The following is a 22,176-nucleotide window of genomic DNA, read 5'->3' on the forward strand; positions in this document are numbered from 1 at the left end:
CTTACCTGCCCTGGCTCTGCATGGCTCCCAGAAGCAACCAGCATGTCCCTCTGCCTTTTAGACACAAAGGTGGCCAGGGGGTCTATGTGTGCTGCCTCCACCCTGAGTGCCAACTCCGCAGATCCCATTGGCCAGGAACCACAGCCAATGGGAGCTGCGGGGGCGGTGCCTGCAAGCAGGGGCAGCACATAGAGCCCTCTAGCCGCCCCTGACTCTAGGTGCCGGACATGCCAGTCGTTTCCAGAAGCTGCCTGAGGTAAGCGTCGCCGAGACAGAGCCTGCACCTCTCACCCCCTCCTGCACCCCAACCCCCTGCCCACTCCTAAGCCCTGTCCCACATCCAAACTCCTTCCCAGAGCCCACACCCCATCCTGCACCCAACACTCTGCCCCAGGCTCAGCCTGGAGTCCCCTCCCACATGCCATACCCCTCAGCCCCAGGCCAGAGCCCACTCTCCCTTCCGCACCCAACCCCCTGCCCAGTGAAAGGGAGTGTGGGTGGGGGACAGCGAGTGATGTGATGAAGTGAGTGGGTGGCGGGGCCTTGGAGAAGGAATGGGGCAGGGCCGTGGCCTCAGGGAAGGGGCATGGTAGAAGGCAAGGTAAGGATGTTTGGGTTTGTGCAATTAAACAGTTGGCAAGACTCCAGATCCATGGGGGACCTGGGTGCAGGGAGGAGCTAGATGCACACGGGCTGATTGTGGGGTTCTGGGCACAGGAGCAATGAGATGCTGCACGGGGTCCAGATGAAGGTGGTTGGGGCTCATCGGGGGAATGCATGTGGGGGGATGGGGCTCAGCACATAGGGGCCTAGGTGTGGGGGTTTGTAGCTCGGCAGGAAGGGTCTGGGTGCAGAAGGGCTCCGGATGCAGAGGGTGAGGCATGGCAGGGTGGGAGTTTGGATGCGGGGAGTTCTGGGGAAGGTGAGGCTTGGTAGGTGGGCCTGGGCATGGGGGGTCCAGATGCACAGGAGTTGGGTGGATGGGGAAGTAACTCCCCATCCTCAGTGACCCCTCCTCCCATGGCTTAGAAGCGATGGGGGCAGGAAGGGGGAAGAGCTTCCTGCAGCCAGGGATGGTTTCTGGGGGTGGGTCTGCCGCAACCCCATCACTCCTTGCAGGGGAAGAGTAAGTCCTGTCCTCCCCAGCCCAGCTGGGACTAGCAGTTAAGCCCAGTACAGGGTAGGAGCCACCAGTTGGGGCGTCCCCCTCCTCTCCCCGCCGCAGTGATTTACGTCTCTGCCAGCTGTTCTGGGTGCCTGAAATGATGCGCCCATGCTGCTGAAAAGGGGCGCGTGACCACTCTTGCAGTTTCCATTTGCTTCCCTGTCAGAAAGTCATTTTTCTGCAGGAAATTAAAGAAATCTGTGGGGGACATGAATTCTGCATGCACACAGTGGTGCAGAATTCCCCCACGAGTACTATTTAAACTCTTCTCTTCCCTCTGTCAGTAGTCAAGGTAGATCAGTGGAACAGTTTTGAAACTGCTTGACCTGCAGATAGATGATTGTCTTGATTTAGGGCAGAAGAATGGGTACCTCCATTCTGCATTTCCATGCCTTTCAAAAAAAAAGTGTTTTGAATTTACTGGCTTTCAGACATTGAAACACCAGAAATAAAAAATAAGCCATTTTGTGTGTATTTCCTGTTTCTTTCAATAATGTGAAGCTAAATGTTATGTTAGAAACCGAAATAAAAGAATACAATCTTAGTGAATTCTTTTATTTTATTACGGTGGGCTTTTACTCTAAATATGTGAAAGAAGTGCTACAGAAGACTTGTATCTTTAATAATCATTTTGTTATGTGTATTTGTTAGTGAAACAAGTGTCAAGTTATAACAAGGTATATGTGTTACTTGATTTCTAAGCTACAAAATTAGCATGTACATTAAAATGATACTTTGTGCTACTTGTATACATGATTTTCCTAAACATTTTCATAACAGTGATTTAGCCCCAAAGATGCTTAATTCTCAAAGGTATTTTCCTCTTAAGTTTCAGGTACATTGTACTAACTCCAGCTCAACATTTTTTGTCTAGGACACGTTCATGTACATCATTTGCTTCCATGTATCACACTATCCAGTAGTTCAAGGGTTGCCATATTTTGGTCCACTAAAAACTGAATTAAGCATCATCATTAACAAGTTTCTCCTGCTCTGTTCAGTCTGGATCTGCCAAGCTAAGATTTTGCTGGCTTTTGGAGACAGCAGAGCTAAGATGAAGGGAGAAAGGTTTACTTGTCTATTTGTAGTGCTGCTCTTGGATCTGCCTCTAGTTACAATAATTTTACATTGCCTTATGTTTTCAAAGTACAAGATAAATAAGTTATCCCTATTTTATATACACACAAACAGGAATAGAGGAAGTAAGTGGGTTGCATGGGACACAGTTTAAGTCTCTCAATTGACGAGATGTGGGACACAGTCAGGCAACTTGGAGTTCTAATCATGGTGTTACCACTCCCTCAGCTTGTAGCTTCTGGCAAGACACTTAAATCTCTCCGAGCTTCAAATTTTGCGACCTGAACAACGGGAACAGTGATACTTATCTAGATCATGGGACAGGGAATACAAGGCATAAAGAATATTTGTAAAATAGTTTTAAATTCTTGGATGAGATATGCTGTATATGTTAAGTAGTATTAAGGCAACAGAGTGTAGCACTTTGGAATAGAATTGATGAGTTCTGGCTCCTAGTCCTTTTCACTCCTGGGGGAATTCTGTGCCACTGCACATGTGCATAATTAATTAGCCATGCATATTTTTAACTTTTTGTGCAGAAAAAAAGCTTCTGCTGAAAAGTTGCTGCAGTTCCACATTTTTCCCACCAGAGGGCGCTGTAGTGTCAGAACACAGCAGCACCTCACAGCAGAAAATAACTTCTGCAGTGTTGCCTTTTGCCCACCAGAGGGCGCTTTGGCAATAGAACACAGCAGCAGCTCCCAGCAAGCTAGGGAAGAGAGCGAGCCTGCAGAGCCTTCTACCAGTGGGCCAGGTCAGGAGACAGGGGTTATGAAGGGACAGTGTGGAGGGCTGGGGGCTCATAAGGGCTAGTAGGGCTCTTCCGTTACCCGGATTCCTCCCAGCCTTTGCATTGCTTCATGGGGGTGTGGGAAATATGGTTCTGCATTATAGTTTAAATGGATTATTACTCAGAGTTCTGTATTAGATTCCTTGCTAGGCATATTATTTGTCAAAAAAAAAAATTGAATCTTTTCTGTTGTCTGTGTTGTTAGACATACCTGCTGACACGTATTTTGAAATAAATGACCAAAAATAATTGAAACTGGTGTGATTATACTGTGTTATTTTGACAAATAAAATATGCAGAATTTTGCACAATCTGAAAGCATTGTGCGGAGAATTTTAATTTTTTTGTTGCAGAATTTTTATTTTTTTGTTTCAGAATTCCCCCAGAAGTAGGCTCAATTAGACCAGTGGTTCTGAACCAGGGGCACGGGGGCCTCCTGGGGAACTGCTAGCAAGTTCCAGGGGGTCCGCCAAACATGGCTGTCATTAGACTTGCTAGGGCCCAGGGCAGAAAGCCAAAATCCTGCCACACGGAACTGCAGTCTAGGGCCTCAAGCCCCACCACCTGGGACCAAAGCCAAAGCCTAAGCAATTTTAGCTTCACCTTGCCCCCTATGGTGTGGGGTCCGGGTCAAGTGCCCTCCTTGTTACCCCCTAACTCTGGTCCTGGTTTTTATATACAGAAAAACAGTTGTTGTGGCACAAGTGGGCAGTAGGAGTTTTTAATACTTTGTTGGGGGGAGTCTTCAGAAAGAAAAATGCTCAGAACCTTTGCCTTAGACTATGCTGCCTTGTTTTAGGTGCCCCTCTCATATCCACTGCTGGTTACTGCAAAGCGCTTTGAAGAATTCTGTATGTTGTTTTGATTCACCTTATTGATAATTTGAAACCAATACCTTAAATTGGATTTTCCTTTCAACTAAGGCTGGTGGTTTATTTTTAGGCTGATTGCTATTGTTGCATCACACTTTTAGCATTTACACTTCCAATATATTTTTGTGTAGACAAAGTTATAACAAAGAATGTCATCATTTTATTGTATATTATAATAGTTGGCTTTCTAATACATATCAACCTTAGAAACAATCTTCTGATATTACCTGCAAAGTAATCCTACTGAAAAAATATACTTGAAAATCTACTTAATTTGATCAAGTGCTCAAAAACATTATTTATATTAAAAATACTACAATCTTCATGTCATTCAAGCATTGGCTATAGAATATTACAATTTAATGAAGGCAGGTCAAAAGTAGAACTTGTTGGGAATTTTTCAACAAAATGTTTTTTCATCAAAAAATGCTGATCATTTGAAACAAACATTTCGCAGGAAAGGGTTGGTTTAGACAAATTCAAAAATTTTTAGAAATGATAAAATTAGTTTTGAAATGGTCAAAATGTCCCATTTTGACTTTTTGTATTAAAAAAAAGTTCAATTTTCCAATTTAAAACAAATTTTGTTTAGAAATTTAAATTAATATATAGTTTAAAAAAATCAAATTGAAATGTTTCGATTGACCTGATTTGAATGTTCTGGTTCATGAGAATTTGAGATGTTGACATTTCATCCCAATTTGGGACAGTAAAAGTTTTCAAAATCTCAAAAACTCTCTCAGAAGGGGAAAACCTTTACCTGCCCATCTCAAGTCAAAAGTCAGTATGAGCTAGAAAATCCAAAATAGGAATAGCCATGTAAGACCCATCTTAAGAGAATACTACTACAGTTTAAAGTTGTGATATTCAAATTGTTTAGGACATAAGTACTGTTATGTGATAGATCCCCATATGGGCCCCAATCTTGCAAACACATGCATATGCTTACATTTTAAGCATGCAAGTAATCACTTTAGGTAAAATTTTCAAAAGCATCTAAAGTCACATAGAAATGTCAGGCGCCTAACTAACTTATGAGTAGAGCTAGTCAGAAATTTTCAGTAAAGGCTGAGTCACTGGACCAAAATGTTTTGTTAAATCTATGCAGATTTGACAAAACTTCTATAGAACACAGTTGGAGCCGGATCTCTGGGGGCTGTTAGGCTCCTTTCTCCTTAGCAGAAACCAAACTTGCTGAGGGTCCCATGGCTGGCTAGGCTTCAAAAAGGCTGACTTTCAGAGCTGGCTAGGCTCCTCCTCCTCTGTGGCTCATCTTAGGTGGTTTTGATAACTTTACCTTTGACTTGAGCAAGTTAAGCATGTAAGTATGTGTGTTTTAAGGATGAAGATCATGTATAAAACATTTACCATTTATTTCAATCAAAGTGACAGGAATGGACTTGGTAGAGATAAGTAAAAAGACACCGTTTTATATTAGAACCTGGAATTAATACTTTGATTTCATTGTGCTAGAAGCATTAGTTTTGAACAGGGGTCAGCAACCTCTGGCATGCAGCTCGTCAGGGTAAGCACCTTGGCGGGCCAGGCCAGTTTGTTTACCTGTCGCGTCGGCAGCTTCGGCCGATCGCAGCTCCCACTGGCCGCGGTTCGCCGTCCCCGGCCAACGAGGGTGGCAGGAAGCCACGGCCAGCACATCCCTCGCCCGTGGTGCTTTCTGCCACCCCCATTGGCGAGTGCGTGCCAGAGGTTGCTGACCCCTGGTTTTGAAGCTGAGAACTGAACTATGTCACCAGATAAACAAGTAAGCTATTCACATTCATTTTTCAAAAATGTTCCCCCTGTTCATGTTACTTTATCATGATAAAATATTAATATTCCTATATATAGTCTCTCCATTGCTTGAAACTGCTGCCCAGCTATTTGGTCCCTAGTCTGTAACAGTGAATGGGATTCTTCCGTCCTAAGTGCAGGACTCTGCACTTGTCCTTGCTGAATCTCATCAGATTTCTTTTGGCCCAATCCTCTAATTTGTCTAGGTCCCTCTGTATCCTATCCCTGCCCTCCAGCGTATCTTCCACTCCTTCCAGTTCAGTGCCATCTGCAAACTTGTTGAGGGTGCAGTCCACGCCATCCTCTAGATCATCAATGAAGATAGTGAACAAAACCGGCCCCAGGACTGACCCTTGGGGCACTCTGCTTGATACCGTCTGCCAACTAGACATAGAGCCACTGATCACTACCGCTTGAGTCCGATAATCTAGCCAGCTGTCTAGCCACCTTATAGTCCATTCATCCAGCCCATACTTCTTTAACTTGCTGGAAAGAATAGTATGGGAGACTGTACCAAAAGCTTTGCTAAAGTCAAGAAATAACACCTCCACTGCTTTCCCCTCATCCACAGAGCCAGTTATCTCGTCATAGAAGGCAATTAGATTAGTGAGGCATGACTTGCCCTTGGTGAATCCATGCTGACTGTTCTTGATCACTTTCCTCTCATGCGCACTTTTGCAGACACACAGCAAGCACTCTCAGCTTGAAAATGTTGCCTTTTTAAACAAAAATATTTAATTAAAAAGTCATAAAACAATTGTGAATGGCTCTTGCTGTGGCCATATCTTGATAATCTCTTTGTTCATTGATTTAAAAGAAAACAACCAAAAGTGACAACACACTTTTTCCTTCTGTCATGATGAAATGTGTTAAATGATAGAGCCCAAAGGTAGTCAAGTGACCTCAGCTTCCAGAAACTCAGTCCCTTACTACAAAGAGAAGAAACAAAAGCACAATTATTAATGAAGCTACACAGCAGAATCCCAAAAATCCAGATTACATTTTACTGTCTATAGGAGCTGTTCAGATGATCTCAACCACTTCCACGAACAACTACAGGTTTTGTGTTTTTTTTGGGGGGGGGCAGGGGGGAAGAGGGGAAGAGAGTGTTTGCATCCCCATTTTTAATTTTGTTTGTCTAAACTTGTTCCCTTTCCCCTCCCTTCCAAAACAAAAAGTTATTTAGTAGAGAGTGTTTAAAGTATATAGCCAACTGATTGACTACAGTTCTGGTTCCATATTAAAAGTATTCAGGAGACCAAATAACCAAGCTCAGCCAGTTTACTGCCTAAAGCAAGATTGTATAATATGCAAAAGAGACATTTCAGGAAGCAATTTTTATCTCACAGCATATTCACTGTGACCAGTAAGTGCACTTCAAAAGATATTTCCCCAAAACTACTTTTATGTCATGGCTTTTATAAGTTAAAGCACTTTATATGTTACCTAAGATCCAACCCACCAGTTCATACCAGTTTCGTAACTTGTTGTTCTGTACCTTTCCTTATCTCTGGTTTACCACATTCCAGGTACCAACAGGTGGGAAGGCTCTTCCTAAGCTTGTACCCAAGACAAATATTTATGTATCTTGCTTTTGGCAGGTTTTATATTCACAACTGCCAAAAGCTACATTTTGCTTTGCAGATGATTGTGGGCTCTCTCTGTCTTGATATAAATAAGCAAAAGCATTAACATAACCGCCCACTTGCTGGTTAAAACATGCTATTATGGTGTGCCCTATCCCTAACATATATATGTACTGGCTAAGAGGAAGCTTTCTGGATCCAGAAATTTTAAAACATATTTACCTGCTAAAAGTCAGAGTCCTGTACCAACTCAGGCCCTGATTCTGCAAATACTTATATATGTGCTTAACTCTGAGTACATGAGTAGACTCTATGATGTTTAATGGGACTACTCATGTGAGAATAGGTGAACAGGTGAATAAGTGATAGAAGACTCTGAGCCACATTCTGAAAAAGATTAACAGATTCAGAGCCTGTGTGTCTCTTCATTGTTCACCGAATATACAATATTTTGATACAAAAACTAATTTTCAATGTGAGTGCTTAACATTAAGTACTTGAAGTGACTTCATTCCATGTTCCATGCAGCCACTGTGGTACTGAAATCAGCGCTTTCTTACTTCAATGATGCGAACACCAGAAAGACAGATCTCACCAGCATTTAAGGTCTTGATCTTGCTCTTGTTCAAGTGAATGGAAAAACTCCCATTGACTTTAATGGTACACAACTGAACCCTTAGTAAGTTTATAGCCTTTTTGGAAACATGCTAACTGTACCAAGAAGCGGAACTACAAACAGATTACTTACCTGAACATCGAAGCATTTTCCATTCCTGTTGAAGCTGGTCTCTTAATCGTTTTATTTCAAGTACATTTTCTTGGGAAGCAGGTGCGTAGGCTCCAAAGTCAGGTGTAGAAACACCCGATAAGGCTTTGGCCACACTTTGCACTAGTTTTATTTCTGTGTCCTATTTTTAAAAAAATATTATTGTGGTGAAGCAAACTTCTATTTGTTTCAACAACAAAATGCAATATTGTAATGAAGTTGACAGTATCAGTAGTAACAACGAGTAACTTTCAGTTTTCAAGTCTGAAAGTACTACCAATGGAGGAGCTGAAGCAGATAATGAAGGAATTCATACTGTGAACTCCTAAAAAACTAATTTATCTCAAATACAAATGACCTCTCAGTTACTCTTTTATGAGACAAAAGAAACAGCACAGAATTAAAGACGGAAAAAATGGAGAAATATAGGTCTTATTTACTTCATAAATCACTGTATTTTCCATCACTGATAAACAGTGATTTATTTTGCTTTGACCAGTCATGACATTATAAAAAATTTCTGGAATCTTTTAACAGTTTAAATCAATGTTGTAAAGTCATTGAAAGCATTTTCTGTGCTCATGATTAATGGTGAAGAGCATGCCAATTATTTTCATTCTTCAATAATGTTACTGAATGTAATTGAAAAGGGATAACATGGATTTTAGTTCTTCTAAGTCAAGCACACTATATCAAATCTCCACATTTTTATTATAGGAACTACCTGCTAAGTGTTAACATAAATCTGTTTGTTTCAGTCATTCATTAGAGGCTCATATGTCCATCTAAATTCCTCTTTCATCTCTCAGCCTACCCTTCAGACTCTCAATAATCCTTCCCAGCTGCATGCTCCTAATCAGTGTGCACAAATATACTATGTTTCAGTATACTGTATATCAATGTACAGATTATTTTAGTTCACAAAGTTTAAATATCATAGCACAGTAAATTCAAAGAAAATTCTCGAGAAATGTAGAGTAAAGTATGGTAAGATCACTTAATAGACATCTTGAGAAATAGCATGTCCCTAACTGGGGCCGTTTCCAAGAAAGAGATTCCATTTTATGTATTTCACTACATTAAAACAATAAATAAATGGTACATTTAGCCCATGTAAGTACTTGTCAGTAAGTCTGTAAATGGATTCATGGTAACTTACATTTTCCACTTTTTCTTTTTGTTCACTTTGCTTCTTTCCTGCTATATAATTCTGCTACTATTTTGTACTTATAATAGCACCTACTATGCAATTATCTTAAAAAGAGTTAAAGTGCATAACACCTTTGTGGTAAATAAAGCAGTATTATTCCAGTTTTACACATGTGGAACAGAGAGAGTAAGAGCCACTGTTCTAAAGGTATCTGGATGCTTACAGACCAGGTGCCTAGCAAGATTTTCAAAAATAGAACCCTCGATGATTTCAATGCACAAAGGATTTTGAAAATTCCAGCAGGCACCTATCTGCATCTTTAGGCATCTAACTACCTTTACAAATCTGATCTTTAGTGACTTGGACTAGGCCACACACATGCTCCTACCATTATACAGCCTTCTTTTAGATTGGCTGTTTTTTTTTTTAATATTGTTATGTTTTGTTTTTGTTATTTTAAAGGGAATTGGCCAAATAAAATTGAATATCTCCCAGCACAATGTATTCTGGTGAGGCTCTGATAATGAGGATGCTGACAGCCTACTGTTACTTCTACTCAAGACAATGGTGCTTAATAGAATAGTTTCTCTTTGTCATCTAAAAGGATTTTAGGATAATCAAGATGAGCACCACTTCTTACCTGTATTACCACAAGAATTTGAGACTCGGCTAATCCTTGCAGTAAACAAGTAAGCAGAGAAATCCCATTTACACCAAGGCTCCTGTTTGGTCCAATGACTATTATCACTAAGTCAGGTTGATAGCTATATGCTACAGGAAGAATGAATCCAAGTACAGCACAAAAGAAATTGTTTCTTTCAGCATCCTTCAACAAGAAACAGAAAACAGTTTAACATTTATGTGAGACTCCAAAAATCCCTGTATGTAACTAAAAACAGAGTTTTTATTAAAAAAAAAACAAAAAACAAAACACAGAAATAAAGGGGAAGAACCAGAAAAAACTTCTAGAATAGATCACTGTTGAAAACAACATACTTGTCTTATCCCATGTAGTGTTCCTATTTTCATATGAATCATTCATTGTATTAATTACGCAGCATGTATTATTCATCTCCTCTTTCATTACAATTCCCCCCCTCTAGGCCTAGTGTCAGAGGCTATTTTAACCTTCTTCAAGCTGTCACAACTTTGGTGCCTAAGATGCACTGTTCACAAATGGAGAAAAAAGATAAAAGGGGAGATCTTTAAAAGCCCAATGGCAGTTAGATGTCTAACTCCCATTTGTATCTTTGAAATTCTCCCCCCCCCCAATTTCATTAGTAAAAACTTGAATCAAACTGATAATCTAGACACTACTGTCAGTTTTACGAACTAGTAAATATACTTGATTCTATCCTAACTTAGTTAAAAAAGAAAAAAAAATGTCCTTTATCTTATTTGGTTTCCAGAATTTTTTAATGTACCTCTTTCCAGTTCAGAGAAATATAGTATTTGGAGTTAGTCTTTTCAGTTTGTTGTTTCTGACAAATGTTCATCAAAAGTATTTTTCTGTAGATAAAAAATACATTTTGCTATTTTATCAACAACGTCTAATGAGATAATAAAGACTACTACTAAAATTAGTGAAAGTGGATATTAAAAATTATTCTTTGGATGATATTCGTGGCTCCTTATATAAATTTATCTCAGCAGCAAACACTTCTGAATCATTGTGGTCCCTTGTTTAAATTATGAAAAGTAAGATTTAAAAAGGTCAATAACAGTTAAAACTGAAATCTCAAAGTAAATTTTTTGTATTAAAGTTTCTAAGAAAATAAATGATCAAGCCACTTTTAGTGGAAAGAGGATCTGGAGAAGAAGGATATTGATATGTAAAGTTGGCCTTCAATAAAGGATTGTCCATTTGACTCTTCTTCCCCCCACCCCACATATGATTAGCAAGCACATTTTCATAGTATGCAATAAAGAAATAACTACTTTCACAGTAGCAAAACTGGGAGACTATGTTAGGTTGGGAAAGATGCTTAAGGAAATGAAGGCTCAGATGATCTTCAGTGGGATTCTGCCTATCACTAGAGGAGGAGAACGAAGGCGAGATAAGATTATGATGATCAACAGATGGCTCAGGCAGTGGTGCTATAAGTGGGACTTTGGGATGTTTGACTACTGGGAGGCATTCATGGACAGAGGACTGTTCTCATGGGATGGACTCCACCTGAGTAGGGAGGAAATAGACTTCTAGGATGGAGGTTGGCACAGCTCATTAAAAGATCTTTAAACCAGGAACTTAGGGGAGATGCGCATGTAATTTCCACACTTGATTTTAACATTGAGAGGGAGAAAAATCAAATAAGAAAGGATACAGGAATGGAAAAAGGAACAGCAGTGGGTACGACAATGTACATTAACAGGAAGAACAATGCTGATACGAGTCAGATAGGTGATACTGGTAGTAGAATGACCATACTCAATCGGGCAAGGAATACGGGGGAAGCCAAGCAGCAACAATTAAGATGTTTGTAAACCAATGCAGGGAGCCCGGGTAACAAAATGGAGGAACTAGAACTATTGGTGCAGGAAGTGAAATCAGATATTATAGGGATAACAGAAACATGGTGGAATTGTAGGCATGACTGGAGTACAGGAATTGAAGAGTATGTGCTGTTCAGGAAACACAAATAAAGGCAAAGGTGGTGAAGTAGCATTGTATATTAAATAAGACAGACTGTAAAGACATTAGAAGTGATGGAATGGATAAGATAGAGTCTGTTTGTGCCAAAATCACTTTGGGGAAGAAAGCTTTTAGAAGTTCCCCTGGGTTAGTGCTTGGGGTGTACTACAGACCACCAGGATATAATTTGGATATGGCTAGAGACCTCTTTAATGAAATAAATAGTACTGGAAATTGTGTGATTATAAGATGCTTTAACTTCCCACATATAGATTGGAGGACAAGCACTACCAATAAAGCCAGATTTTCTGGATGTGATAGTTCACTGATTTCTTCACCAACTAGTTGCTGAAGCAACAAGAGGTGATGCCATTTTAGATCTGATATTAGTGAGTAGTGAGGACCTCATAGAAGAGCTGGTTGTAGAGAACAACCTTGGTTTGAATGATCGTGAGCTAATTCTGTTTAAATGCAAGGATAAACAAAAATAGATCTGCAACAAGGGCCCTTGATTTCAAGAACTAACTTTAAACAATTAAGGTGAGAGTGTGCTAAGGAAGTGGACTGAAGAACTCAAGGATTTGAAGGTGAAGGAGGCTTGGAATTACTTTAAGTCATAGTTGCAGAAACTATCTGAAGCCTGCATCCCTAGCAAGGAGAAAACATTTGTAGGGAAGAGTGGGAGACCAAGCTGGATGAGCAAGCATCTCAAACAGGTGATTAAGAGAAAGCGGAAAAGCCTACAAGGAATGGAAGAGGGTGGGGATCAGCAAGGAAAGCCAACCTCTTGGGAGGTAAGAAAGTGTAGGGATAAAGTGAGAACTCCCAAAAGCCAAGCAAGCAGAGTTGGACCTTGTAAAGAAAAAAAAAAAACCAACAGTAAAAAGTTCTATAGCCATATAAATAAGAAGAAAAGAAGGAAAGTAGAAGTGGGACCACTAAACACGGAGGATGGGGTAGAGATTAAAGATTATCTAGCTCTAGCCCAACAGCTAAACAAATACTTTGCCTGAGTTTTTAATAAGGGTAATGAAGAGCTTAGGGGTAGTGGCAGTGTGGCTAATGGCAATGAGGATATGGAAGTAGAAATTACCACATATGAGGTGGAAGTCAAAACTCATACATTTTAATAGGACTAAATTGAGGAGCCTGGATAATCTCCATCCAAGAACATCAAAGAAGCTGGCACATGAAATTGCAAGTCTAATAACAAAGATTTTGAATGAATCTGTAAACTTGGGGGTTGTACCCTATGACTACAGAATTGCTAATATAGTTCCTATTTTTAAGAATGGGGAAAAAGGTGATCCAAGACACTACAGTCCTGTTAGTTTGACCTTAAGTGTTTGCAAGATCTTTGGAAAAAATTTTGAAAGAGAAAGTAGTTAAGGACACAAGTGAATGGTAATTAGGATAAACTACATTATGGTTTTACAAAAGATGGATTGTGCCAGACCAACCAAATCTCCTTCTTTGAAAAGATAACTGATTTTTTAGACAAAGGAAATGCAGTAGATCTAATCTACCTGGATTTCAGTAAGGCATTTGATACAGTTCCATGTGGGAAATTATTAGTTAAATTGGAGAAGATGGGGATTTATATGAGCATTGAAAGGTGAAAGAAACTGGTTTAAGGAGGGACTACAATGATTCATACTGAAAAATGAACTGTCAGGCTTGAGAGAGATTACTAGTGGAGTTCTTCGGGGATTGGTCCCAAGACCATTCTTATTTAGCATTTTTATTACTGACCTTGGCACAAAAAGTGAGAGTATGCTAATAAAATTTGTGGATGACACGAATTTGGGAGGTATTGACAATATGGAGGAGAACTGGAATATCCTAAAAGAAGATCTGGATGACCTTGTAAACTGGAGTAATAGAAAGAGATGAAATTTAATAGTGCAAAGTGCAAGGTCATGTATTTAGGGACTAAACAACAAGAATTTTCCAACTTTCCACTTACCAGTTGGAAGTGACAGGAGGAGAAAGACCTGGATGTACTGGTTGATCACAGGATGACTACGAACCATAAGTGTGATGTGGCCGTGAAAAAGGCTAATGCAGACCTAGGATGCATCAGGTTAGGTATTTCCAGTAGAGACAGGGAAGTGTTAGTATCATTATATAAGGCACTGGTGAGACTTCATCTGGAATACTGTGTGCAATTCAGGTCTCCAGCATTTAAGAAAGATGAATTCAAATTGAAACAAGTACAGAGAAGGGCTACTAGGATAATCCAAGGAATAGAAAACCTACCTTATAAGAAGAGACTCAAAGAGCGTGGCTTGTTTAGCCTAACCAAAAGAAGGCTAAGGGGCGATATGATTGCCCTCTATAAATGTATCAGAGGGATAAATACCAAGGAAGGGGAAGAATATATTAAGCCCTAATGTGGACACAAGAACAAATGGACATAAACTGACCATCAGCAAGTTTAGGCTCTAATTTAGTCAAACGTTTCTAACCATCAGAGGAGGGAAGTTGTGGACCAGCCTTCCAAGGGGAGAAGTTGGGCAAAAAACCAAACTGGCTTCAAGACTGAGCTTGATAAATTTATGGACGGGATGGCATCATGGGATTGCCTATGATGGCATATGGCCCATTGGTGACTGCCAGTAGCAAAAATCCCCAACGACCAGAGATACGACACTAGATGTGGAGGGCTCCGAGTTACTACAGAGAATTCTTTCCCAGGTATCTTCCTAGTGGGTCTTGCCCCCATGATCAGCATCTAACTGACTGACATATTTGGGGTCAGGAAGGAATTTTTCCCTAGGTCAGATTGGCAGAGACCTTGGGGGGGGGTTTGCCTTCCTCTGCAGCCTGGGGCACAGGTCACTTGCAGGTTTAAACTAGTGTAAATGGTGAATTCTCTATTACCTTGAAGTCTTTAAACTCTGATTTGAGAACTTCAGTAACTCAGCTAGAGGTTAGGAATCTATTACAGGAGTGGGTGGGCGAGGGGGGCCATCATTATCATGTAAAGTTTATGAGTTGAATGTCACAATTGGCTTGCCCCACAAACCTCTAAATAGCATTATTATTAATTAGGACCCAGTTGTGCTAGATACTGTACCAAACACAATATGCCTATATCTGTACAAATAACAAGAAATTTGCCTTCCATGTTAGGTTCTAATACTGAGGTAGTTTGATACCATTTAGCAAATTCAAGTCCTACATGGTATTTTGTATACATTTTGGAAAAGACTGTGTCTTTTAAGGCACAGCTCTGTGATGAGCATGTGTAGCCATATTAGCTCAGATCCTCAAAGATACTTAGGGTCCTAGCTTCCACTGAAATCAACTGAATTTCAATCATTGATTTCAGTGGAAGTCTAAATACCTTTGAGAATCTGAGCCATTGCTCTGCTGGGATTTCCAAGAACGCCCCCCCCCCCCCAACCCCCATGGTAAAACCCACTGGAGGTGACTCAGATGGAGGAAATCTTCTGTCCCCTGTGACCCACATGGATCCTGGGGGAACACTGGTGGACCAGGGCCAGCAGCAGGGAGGTCTTGTGTCTCTGCAGCCATTCTGTGCCCTGGTAGCTTTCCATTCCCCATGGCTGACTAGAGAACCCCCTCAAAGAGGGGTCCTAGCCATGGAGAGACCCCCAAGGAAAAGATAATATAGCCATTTTTTGATAAACTGCAGAGCTGGGTGGTAAATGATGTATGCATGCCCTCTCCTTGCTATTTGCCCAGTCCTGCTTCTTCCTCTCCCATGCAGATCTACAGAACAGCATAGAGACCCATTGAGTTTAGGGCTCTAGATGAGCATGGGCAAGACAACCCCTGCTACCTCTTTTACAGCATGCATTATATAGTTCCTAATCATAGTGCCAGTTGGCTGTTCAAGAGGGCATGACCATGGTCTCACCCTTTGTTGATGCTAGTTTCACTGTTGTTCCAGCCTGGAGCTGGCATTACCTTAGACAAGGACTGGGAACATATCTGGCCCCTGTGCAAGGGCACATGATTGGGAACACAGACGATATTTTGTGCCCTCTCCCCACCATCACATTCACCTGTGCTGGGCCCTCAGTGACTTAAATAAAACCCCCGTGATTAACAGCTATGCCTTTTATCACATACTGCTCTTTTTTAGACCCTTTTTAAAAGAGCCTGTCATTTCAATCTCAATTTTCAATAATATCGAAAAGGATTACACTTTAAACATACAGCAAAACCTACGTGAGACAAGCGATATAAGGCAACCTTCTGTCTTTAGAGATCATCCCTAAACATACTGAGTACAATTCTGCTCCAACTTTATTAGGTGATCAACTCCATTAAACAACTAATGTTTGTTGGGGGCTTGGGAAGTCATTTAATGCAAGTTTCCTCAGACATATGTTCATCTAGAAGCATTTATAAATGATTCTCTGGGATTTAATCACCTGAAATGAATGGAAAACCTTACCCATCATCTAAGTCGAGTTCAAGATCCATGTCTCCAACAACTATGCAGAGCACTCTACAGAACACAAAGAATAATCATGCATATGTGTGTGCACGCACACGCACACACACATATATATATGTGTACACACACACACACACACACACACACACACACACATATGTATACACACACACACACACACACACACACACACAAAACTTACATTTATAAGTGTCTTTTAAAAACATGCAGTGCAATTAAGTAATCAGTACAAGAGAAAATGTGGCCATTTGGCTATGGGGTTTACATGTGTGGAAGAGAATTCAATCCAGAAAAAATAATAAATGACTGTGGGTCTGCTCTGAATTTGACCTCTTAGCAATATAAAGACAGTGGGATATGGCAGTTCAGGACAAAAAACAAAGAAAACAATAGGCTGATAAAAATAATGGGGACTTAGGCAGTCAAAAAACAGAGTTAGAAAAACTGTTATTTAACAATCACCCTTAAAATTTTGAGTTTTGCCTTTGATAACTAGAAAACTTTATGGTCACATTTACAGGGTTGCCTATATTTAGTACAGGCAATGCTATACATATTGAGATGATATTGTTTCATTACAGAGGCAAATGAAATGTTTTTAAGGCAGCCCATTCTAGTTTATGAACTTGTATCACATTTTCAAATTTTATAAGAGAGCACCATATGCAATGAGCATAGTTCACCTTTGTAATCCAAAATCAAAGCAGTGCTTTAGTGCAAAGGTAGTAGAAACAGAAGCCACAGATGATTCTGCAATTCCACTGCACACCTAAAAACAAAAATTTGTATTAATAAATCATAATAAATCCTGTACCATACCATTTTTTCAATTTGTACCAATTGAACCTGTTTTTGTCTATATATTACATATAAATGCAAACAAAGCTACAGCTGTGTGAAAGGAACATTAATGATGTAGCCTAACAAGATTTGGTAAAAGTCCTCATGGCCCACTACCTGCAAAGAGGATGTGTTTGGTTGTTATGCTACATAGTTGCTCTGTTTGGCAACTTATTTAGAAGTGTTGTTCTACGCTGAAAAGTGACTCTATAAAAACAGCACCATGGGGTTCCACGTTTATTGCCTCTCAATGACTTTCAGATCAAATTTGCTCAGTTTACAAGTAGGCACTGCTCAGGAGGAAGAAACACTGGTCTGGGATTCAGGCTGTCCTGAGTTCTAACTGTCACTGTCACTGTGATTTCGGCCAAGTTACTTCACCTTCCTGTCCCCCTATCAGTACAATACCTACCCCCTGCAAGGATTAATTCGCTAACGTCTGCGTCATGTCTTCAGCTGCTACATAAATACGGAATAAAACAAGGTTTTCCCAATTTCCAGCATGGGAAGCTCAGCCTAGAATCTGAAAATCAAAATGGGAACTCTTTGGATTTTGAACAATAAAGATTCTCCACCTGCAATTTAGTTATTAGTTCTCTTTACTGTTGTAGAACTCAGCTCCCTCTCCCAGAGCTGTGTGGCGTTTGTAATGTTAGCAGACATCAAAAAACTTGCTTTTGCCACCACCATCTGCAAATGACTAAATATTAACAGCAGGAAGCAGACCTGTTGAGTACGAAGGGGTCATTTTGACATAGTTACTTTTCTGACCAGTACTGTACTTTAGAATGAGACATTCATCCAAAGAGAAAGTTTGCAATTTTAGAATGACAAAATACAAACTCATTTATGTTTCACTTGTTATTTGTAATTCTTCAGGTCACACTTGCTAATTGTTGATGATATCTGTGTTTAAATATAATCTTTCCTTAGTTCCTGATCCTGCAGTGAAATTATCACACTGAATTTGAGCTATCACATAAATTTTTGTGGCAATATATTGCGATATTTTAAACAAAACAAAGAGGATTATTGCTTCGCTGGAGAGTTAAACATAGAGAAAATCTCAGTTCTGAGTAAACTGTTATTCAGACATCAACAAAAAAAATAATAATAAAAGGGCTAAACTGCGCATTTAACATGCAACCCATAATAAGGATGATGTGTAACTGCACTTGCCCTAATGGTAGGACCAAAAGGCAAAATTACTCCCAATGTGCACTGGGAAAGGAATAATTTGTGACGCTCCTTTATGGGGCGCAACATACTCCATTTGCATAGCCATGGCTCTACCTTCTCCTCTCTCAGTTTTGCATGAAGCATCCAGCGCACAGCCCTCTGCACTCCCTTAAGAGTCAGAGCAATGATCTGGGTAGGCCTAATGCACAAGGGGGATGCTTGCTCCCTCATATGCCCCTGCTCACATAAAGGCAGGGCACAATCAAAAAAATTACTGAAGTAAGCTGCTGTTCATATATATTTTCTCATCTTTCACATTTACTTTAGTAAATAGACACAATTTTAACATAGCTACAATCTAGCAGAGACTTGAAGGATAGGAAAAGACATAAAAGACATAACTAATATTGAGGTAACACTGAAGAACAATCAAAGAGCAGAAGAAACTGAAAACAATCAAGGTAGTTAATATTACCTTCTTCTTTAATATTTTATCTAGAACAGCCAACACATTCTGAAGAGAGAGTAAAGCTTTCTCTTCCTTCACAAGTTCTGCATCAAATGCACTGTAAAATGAAAGTTTTTTAAAACGAATTAAAAATTGGGTTATGAATAATAATCTGTTATATTCTGAATAGTACAGTTATAGGTTGCTTTTCAGTAATAATGTTAATTACTAAATGTTTCTGAAGCATTATGTAGGTGCTACACATTCGTCCTCAAAGAACTAAAGGTGGTCAGAGGATGATAATTTTGTTTCATGACAATTTTTGAGATCTTGAACTTTGTTTTCACTCCACAAAACCCTTTGGGACACTTTCCAAAACAGAATTCTGTCAAAACAGTTGTTTATGGACTGAAAAGCTCAAGTTTTCAATTCAGATCTCCTTCTATCAATCTCTGGTCAGAAGTGAACAGAGAGCCCTGGCCCTCAGAAAACGTCCTACTGCAAACTTCATTGAAATTGATATCTTTCTGCAAAATGTTTCAGTTTTGAAAAAAAACAGCACATTTGATTAAAGTGCTTTTCGTCACAAATGTTCTGAGAAGTTCTACAAAGAGCTTTGCCGACATGGGAGGCAATTATCACTTACCCCATTTTGCAGATAGAGAAACTTAGGCAGAAGTTAAGGAAGGCCAATGCCAAAGAGAAAGTTAGTATCAGAGAACTAGGATTAGAAGGCAAGAGTCACTAGTTTCCAGTCCTTTGGTCAAATCACTATACTATGCCCTCTCCTCAACATTAAGTTGACAACCACGTAAATAAGGCCAACCTGACAAAAGTTTTCAGTTCTTGTGCATTCATTTCCATCTCCACTTGAACAGATACTGGTAGCAAATGTGCATCAGCTTTAGAGACAATTGCTGCTGCTGTTTTAACAGGAGGCACTGGAAAGAGAATTTTTTTCATGTGTGATTCCAAAAACCTGTCTGTTTTGATGGCTTCATCACTCTTAGTTGTCCCAACTGCTTGCTCTGCTGTGGGATGTGTACTAGTTTGAATTAGCTCAGCCTTCATCATCTGTTGTGATTTGGTGCTGAGATCGTGTAAAGGAGTTGCTTCTAGAAAAAAAAAATATGTATTTTTTGGTTTCACAAGTACCATAAAACACACATGTAATTCTTGGGCACTAAAAATGTTACTTATTAACATGCACAGTAATTGTATTTATTTACCATAGAAAGGTGCATTTGCCTGGCTGGTGCAAATATGTATTTTCAGATGCTGATTTAAAATATATTTATGCTACAAAGAAATATGTAATTTTCAGAAGGGATATTCGGCATTACTGTGTTCATTTTCATAAAAATATGGCTTCAAGCTTCCTTTGGTTAATATGAAAGATGAGCAAATAAAGCTGTTTCTAAAAATTTTTATTTACAGAGTAAAATAAATTGTTCTGTATTCTTTGAGGGCCCAATCCTACATGTGCTTAACTGAACAACTCATGTACATAAAGTCACGCATCTGTGTAAGTGTTTGCAGAACTGGGGCCTAAAGGTATACTCATCCTTCAGGTACCACTATTTGAATAAAAGCCATAAAGATTACTGGGAATATCTTTGTAAATCTCAAGAGATTAGAATCCTAAATATGAAGCTTTTATCCACCAACCTCAACTAAAAAAAGCCATTAGCTGGGATGGAACGAAATAAACAACATGGAAGGAATATTTTTCAGAACATGTACAGCTTTTATATTCTGAATTGGTGGAATGATTCAGCAGAAAGAAAACCAGCTGTAGTTAGCATGGTTTTTGTATCAAGGAGTATCACTAGTAGTTGTAAGAAGAAAGCAAAGTAACAAACAGAAAAAGAACACACAATACTCCTCAGCATGACATTTAACTCAGACTTATGACACTAGTGCCAAATCCCCACAAAAGCATTCTCTGCCCCTCTGGCGGCCAATCTGAGCAAGCATACAAAGGGAGGAGGAAGCTGAGCAAAGATTAAGCCTTTGCTCACTGGGACCAGATACTGATTGTGCATCCCGTCATATATATTAGCACTTCCAACCAAGACGAAATTCAATGTTGATAAATGTATCACTTGTATTAGTGATAAATGCAAAGTAGTGCACATTGGAAAACATAATCCCAACTATACATACAACATAATGGAGTCTAAATTAGCTGTTACCACTCAAGAAAGAGCTCTTGGAGTCATTATGGATAGTTCTCTGAAAACATCCACTCAATGTGCATCGGCAGTCAAAAAGGCTAACAGAATGTTAGGAAGCAATAGGAAAGGGACAGCTAATAAGTAAGGCTGTGGTTTAGTCATGGGTATTTTTAGTAAAAGTCATGGACAAGTCACTGGCAGTAAACAAAAATTCACAGCCCATGATCTGTCCATGACTTTTACTATATACCCCTAACTAAAACTTGGGCAAGGGGCCACACGTGCTAAGCAGTGGGAGGGCGGTCTGGGGGCACCACGGGTGCTGAGCGAGGTGGCCCAGGACACCGCTGGTGCTGGGGGAGGGTTGACAGGGCTGGCAGGGGCTCACTATCCGGCTCCACATGTCCCTGCAGCTCCTCAGCGGCCGGCGAGCCAGGAGGCTTCGCGTGCTGCTCCTGCCACAAGCACTAGCTGTGCAGTTCCCATTGGCCGGGAACCGCAGCCAATGGGAGCTGCAGGGGCAGGGCCTATGGATGCGGGAAGCACATGGAGCCCCCTGGTCCTTCCGCTGCCTAGGAGTGGCAGGGCCATGTCAGTGGGAGCCAGGGAGTCTCCCACCCCAAGGTAAGCACCTCCCGTACCACCCAACCCCCTGTTCCTAGACCTGAATCTCCTCTCACACAGCTAAACTGCTGCTGCCAGCCATAGGGTTGCCCAGCTCGGGTAGCCCCTAAGCCAGCACCGGTCACTGAAGAAGTCATGGGATCACGGAAAGTCATGGAATTCGTGATTTCCATGACAGACTCACAACCCTTACTAATAAGACAGTAAATATCATAATGCCACTATATAAATCCAAGGTACACCCTCACCCTGAATACCGCATACAGTTCTGATCACCCCATCTCAAAAAAGATCTATTGGAATGAGAAAAGGTACAGAGAAGGGCAACAAAAATGATTAGGGGTATGGAACAGCATCCATATGAGGAGATTAATAAGACTGGGACTGTTCAGCTTGGAAAAAAGATGACTGTGGTGGGGGATGTGACAGAGGTCTATAAAATCATAACTGGTGTGGAGAAAGTGAGCAAGGGAGTGTTATTTACCCCTTCACATAACACAAGAACAAGAGGTCACCCAATGAAATTAATAGGCATCAGGTTTAAAACAAACAAAGTACTTTTTCACACAATGTACAGTCAACCTGTGAAACAGGATGTTATGAAGGCCAAAACTATAACAAGGTTC

At 40.2% G+C, this 22,176-nt stretch overlaps 1 protein-coding gene across 6 annotated transcripts in view; it reads right to left on the reverse strand.

Annotated features, from left to right (window-relative positions):
* Window positions 1-4,041: 4,041 nt before the first annotated feature.
* Window positions 4,042-22,176, reverse strand: part of HDAC10 (histone deacetylase 10) — a 38,373-nt gene continuing 20,238 nt past the window's right edge. For 2 of the 6 annotated variants that reach the window (XM_050936183.1, XM_050936184.1), the window contains exons 14-21: window positions 19,576-19,864; window positions 18,777-18,867; window positions 16,966-17,051; window positions 16,259-16,312; window positions 10,622-10,706; window positions 9,838-10,023; window positions 8,030-8,189; window positions 4,042-6,624 (exon numbers count right to left, since the gene is read on the reverse strand). In XM_050936183.1, the coding sequence (XP_050792140.1) occupies window positions 6,614-6,624; window positions 8,030-8,189; window positions 9,838-10,023; window positions 10,622-10,706; window positions 16,259-16,312; window positions 16,966-17,051; window positions 18,777-18,867; window positions 19,576-19,864 (962 nt within the window). In that variant the 3' untranslated portion in view covers window positions 4,042-6,613. The remainder of the gene's footprint in view (window positions 6,625-8,029; window positions 8,190-9,837; window positions 10,024-10,621; window positions 10,707-16,258; window positions 16,313-16,965; window positions 17,052-18,776; window positions 18,868-19,575; window positions 19,865-22,176) is intronic. The other 4 variants (XR_007772053.1, XM_050936186.1, XM_050936185.1 and 1 more) reach the window with 4 other exon arrangements.

This window comes from Gopherus flavomarginatus, chromosome 1 (assembly GCF_025201925.1).
Source record: "Gopherus flavomarginatus isolate rGopFla2 chromosome 1, rGopFla2.mat.asm, whole genome shotgun sequence".
Taxonomy (NCBI): Eukaryota; Metazoa; Chordata; order Testudines; family Testudinidae; genus Gopherus; species Gopherus flavomarginatus.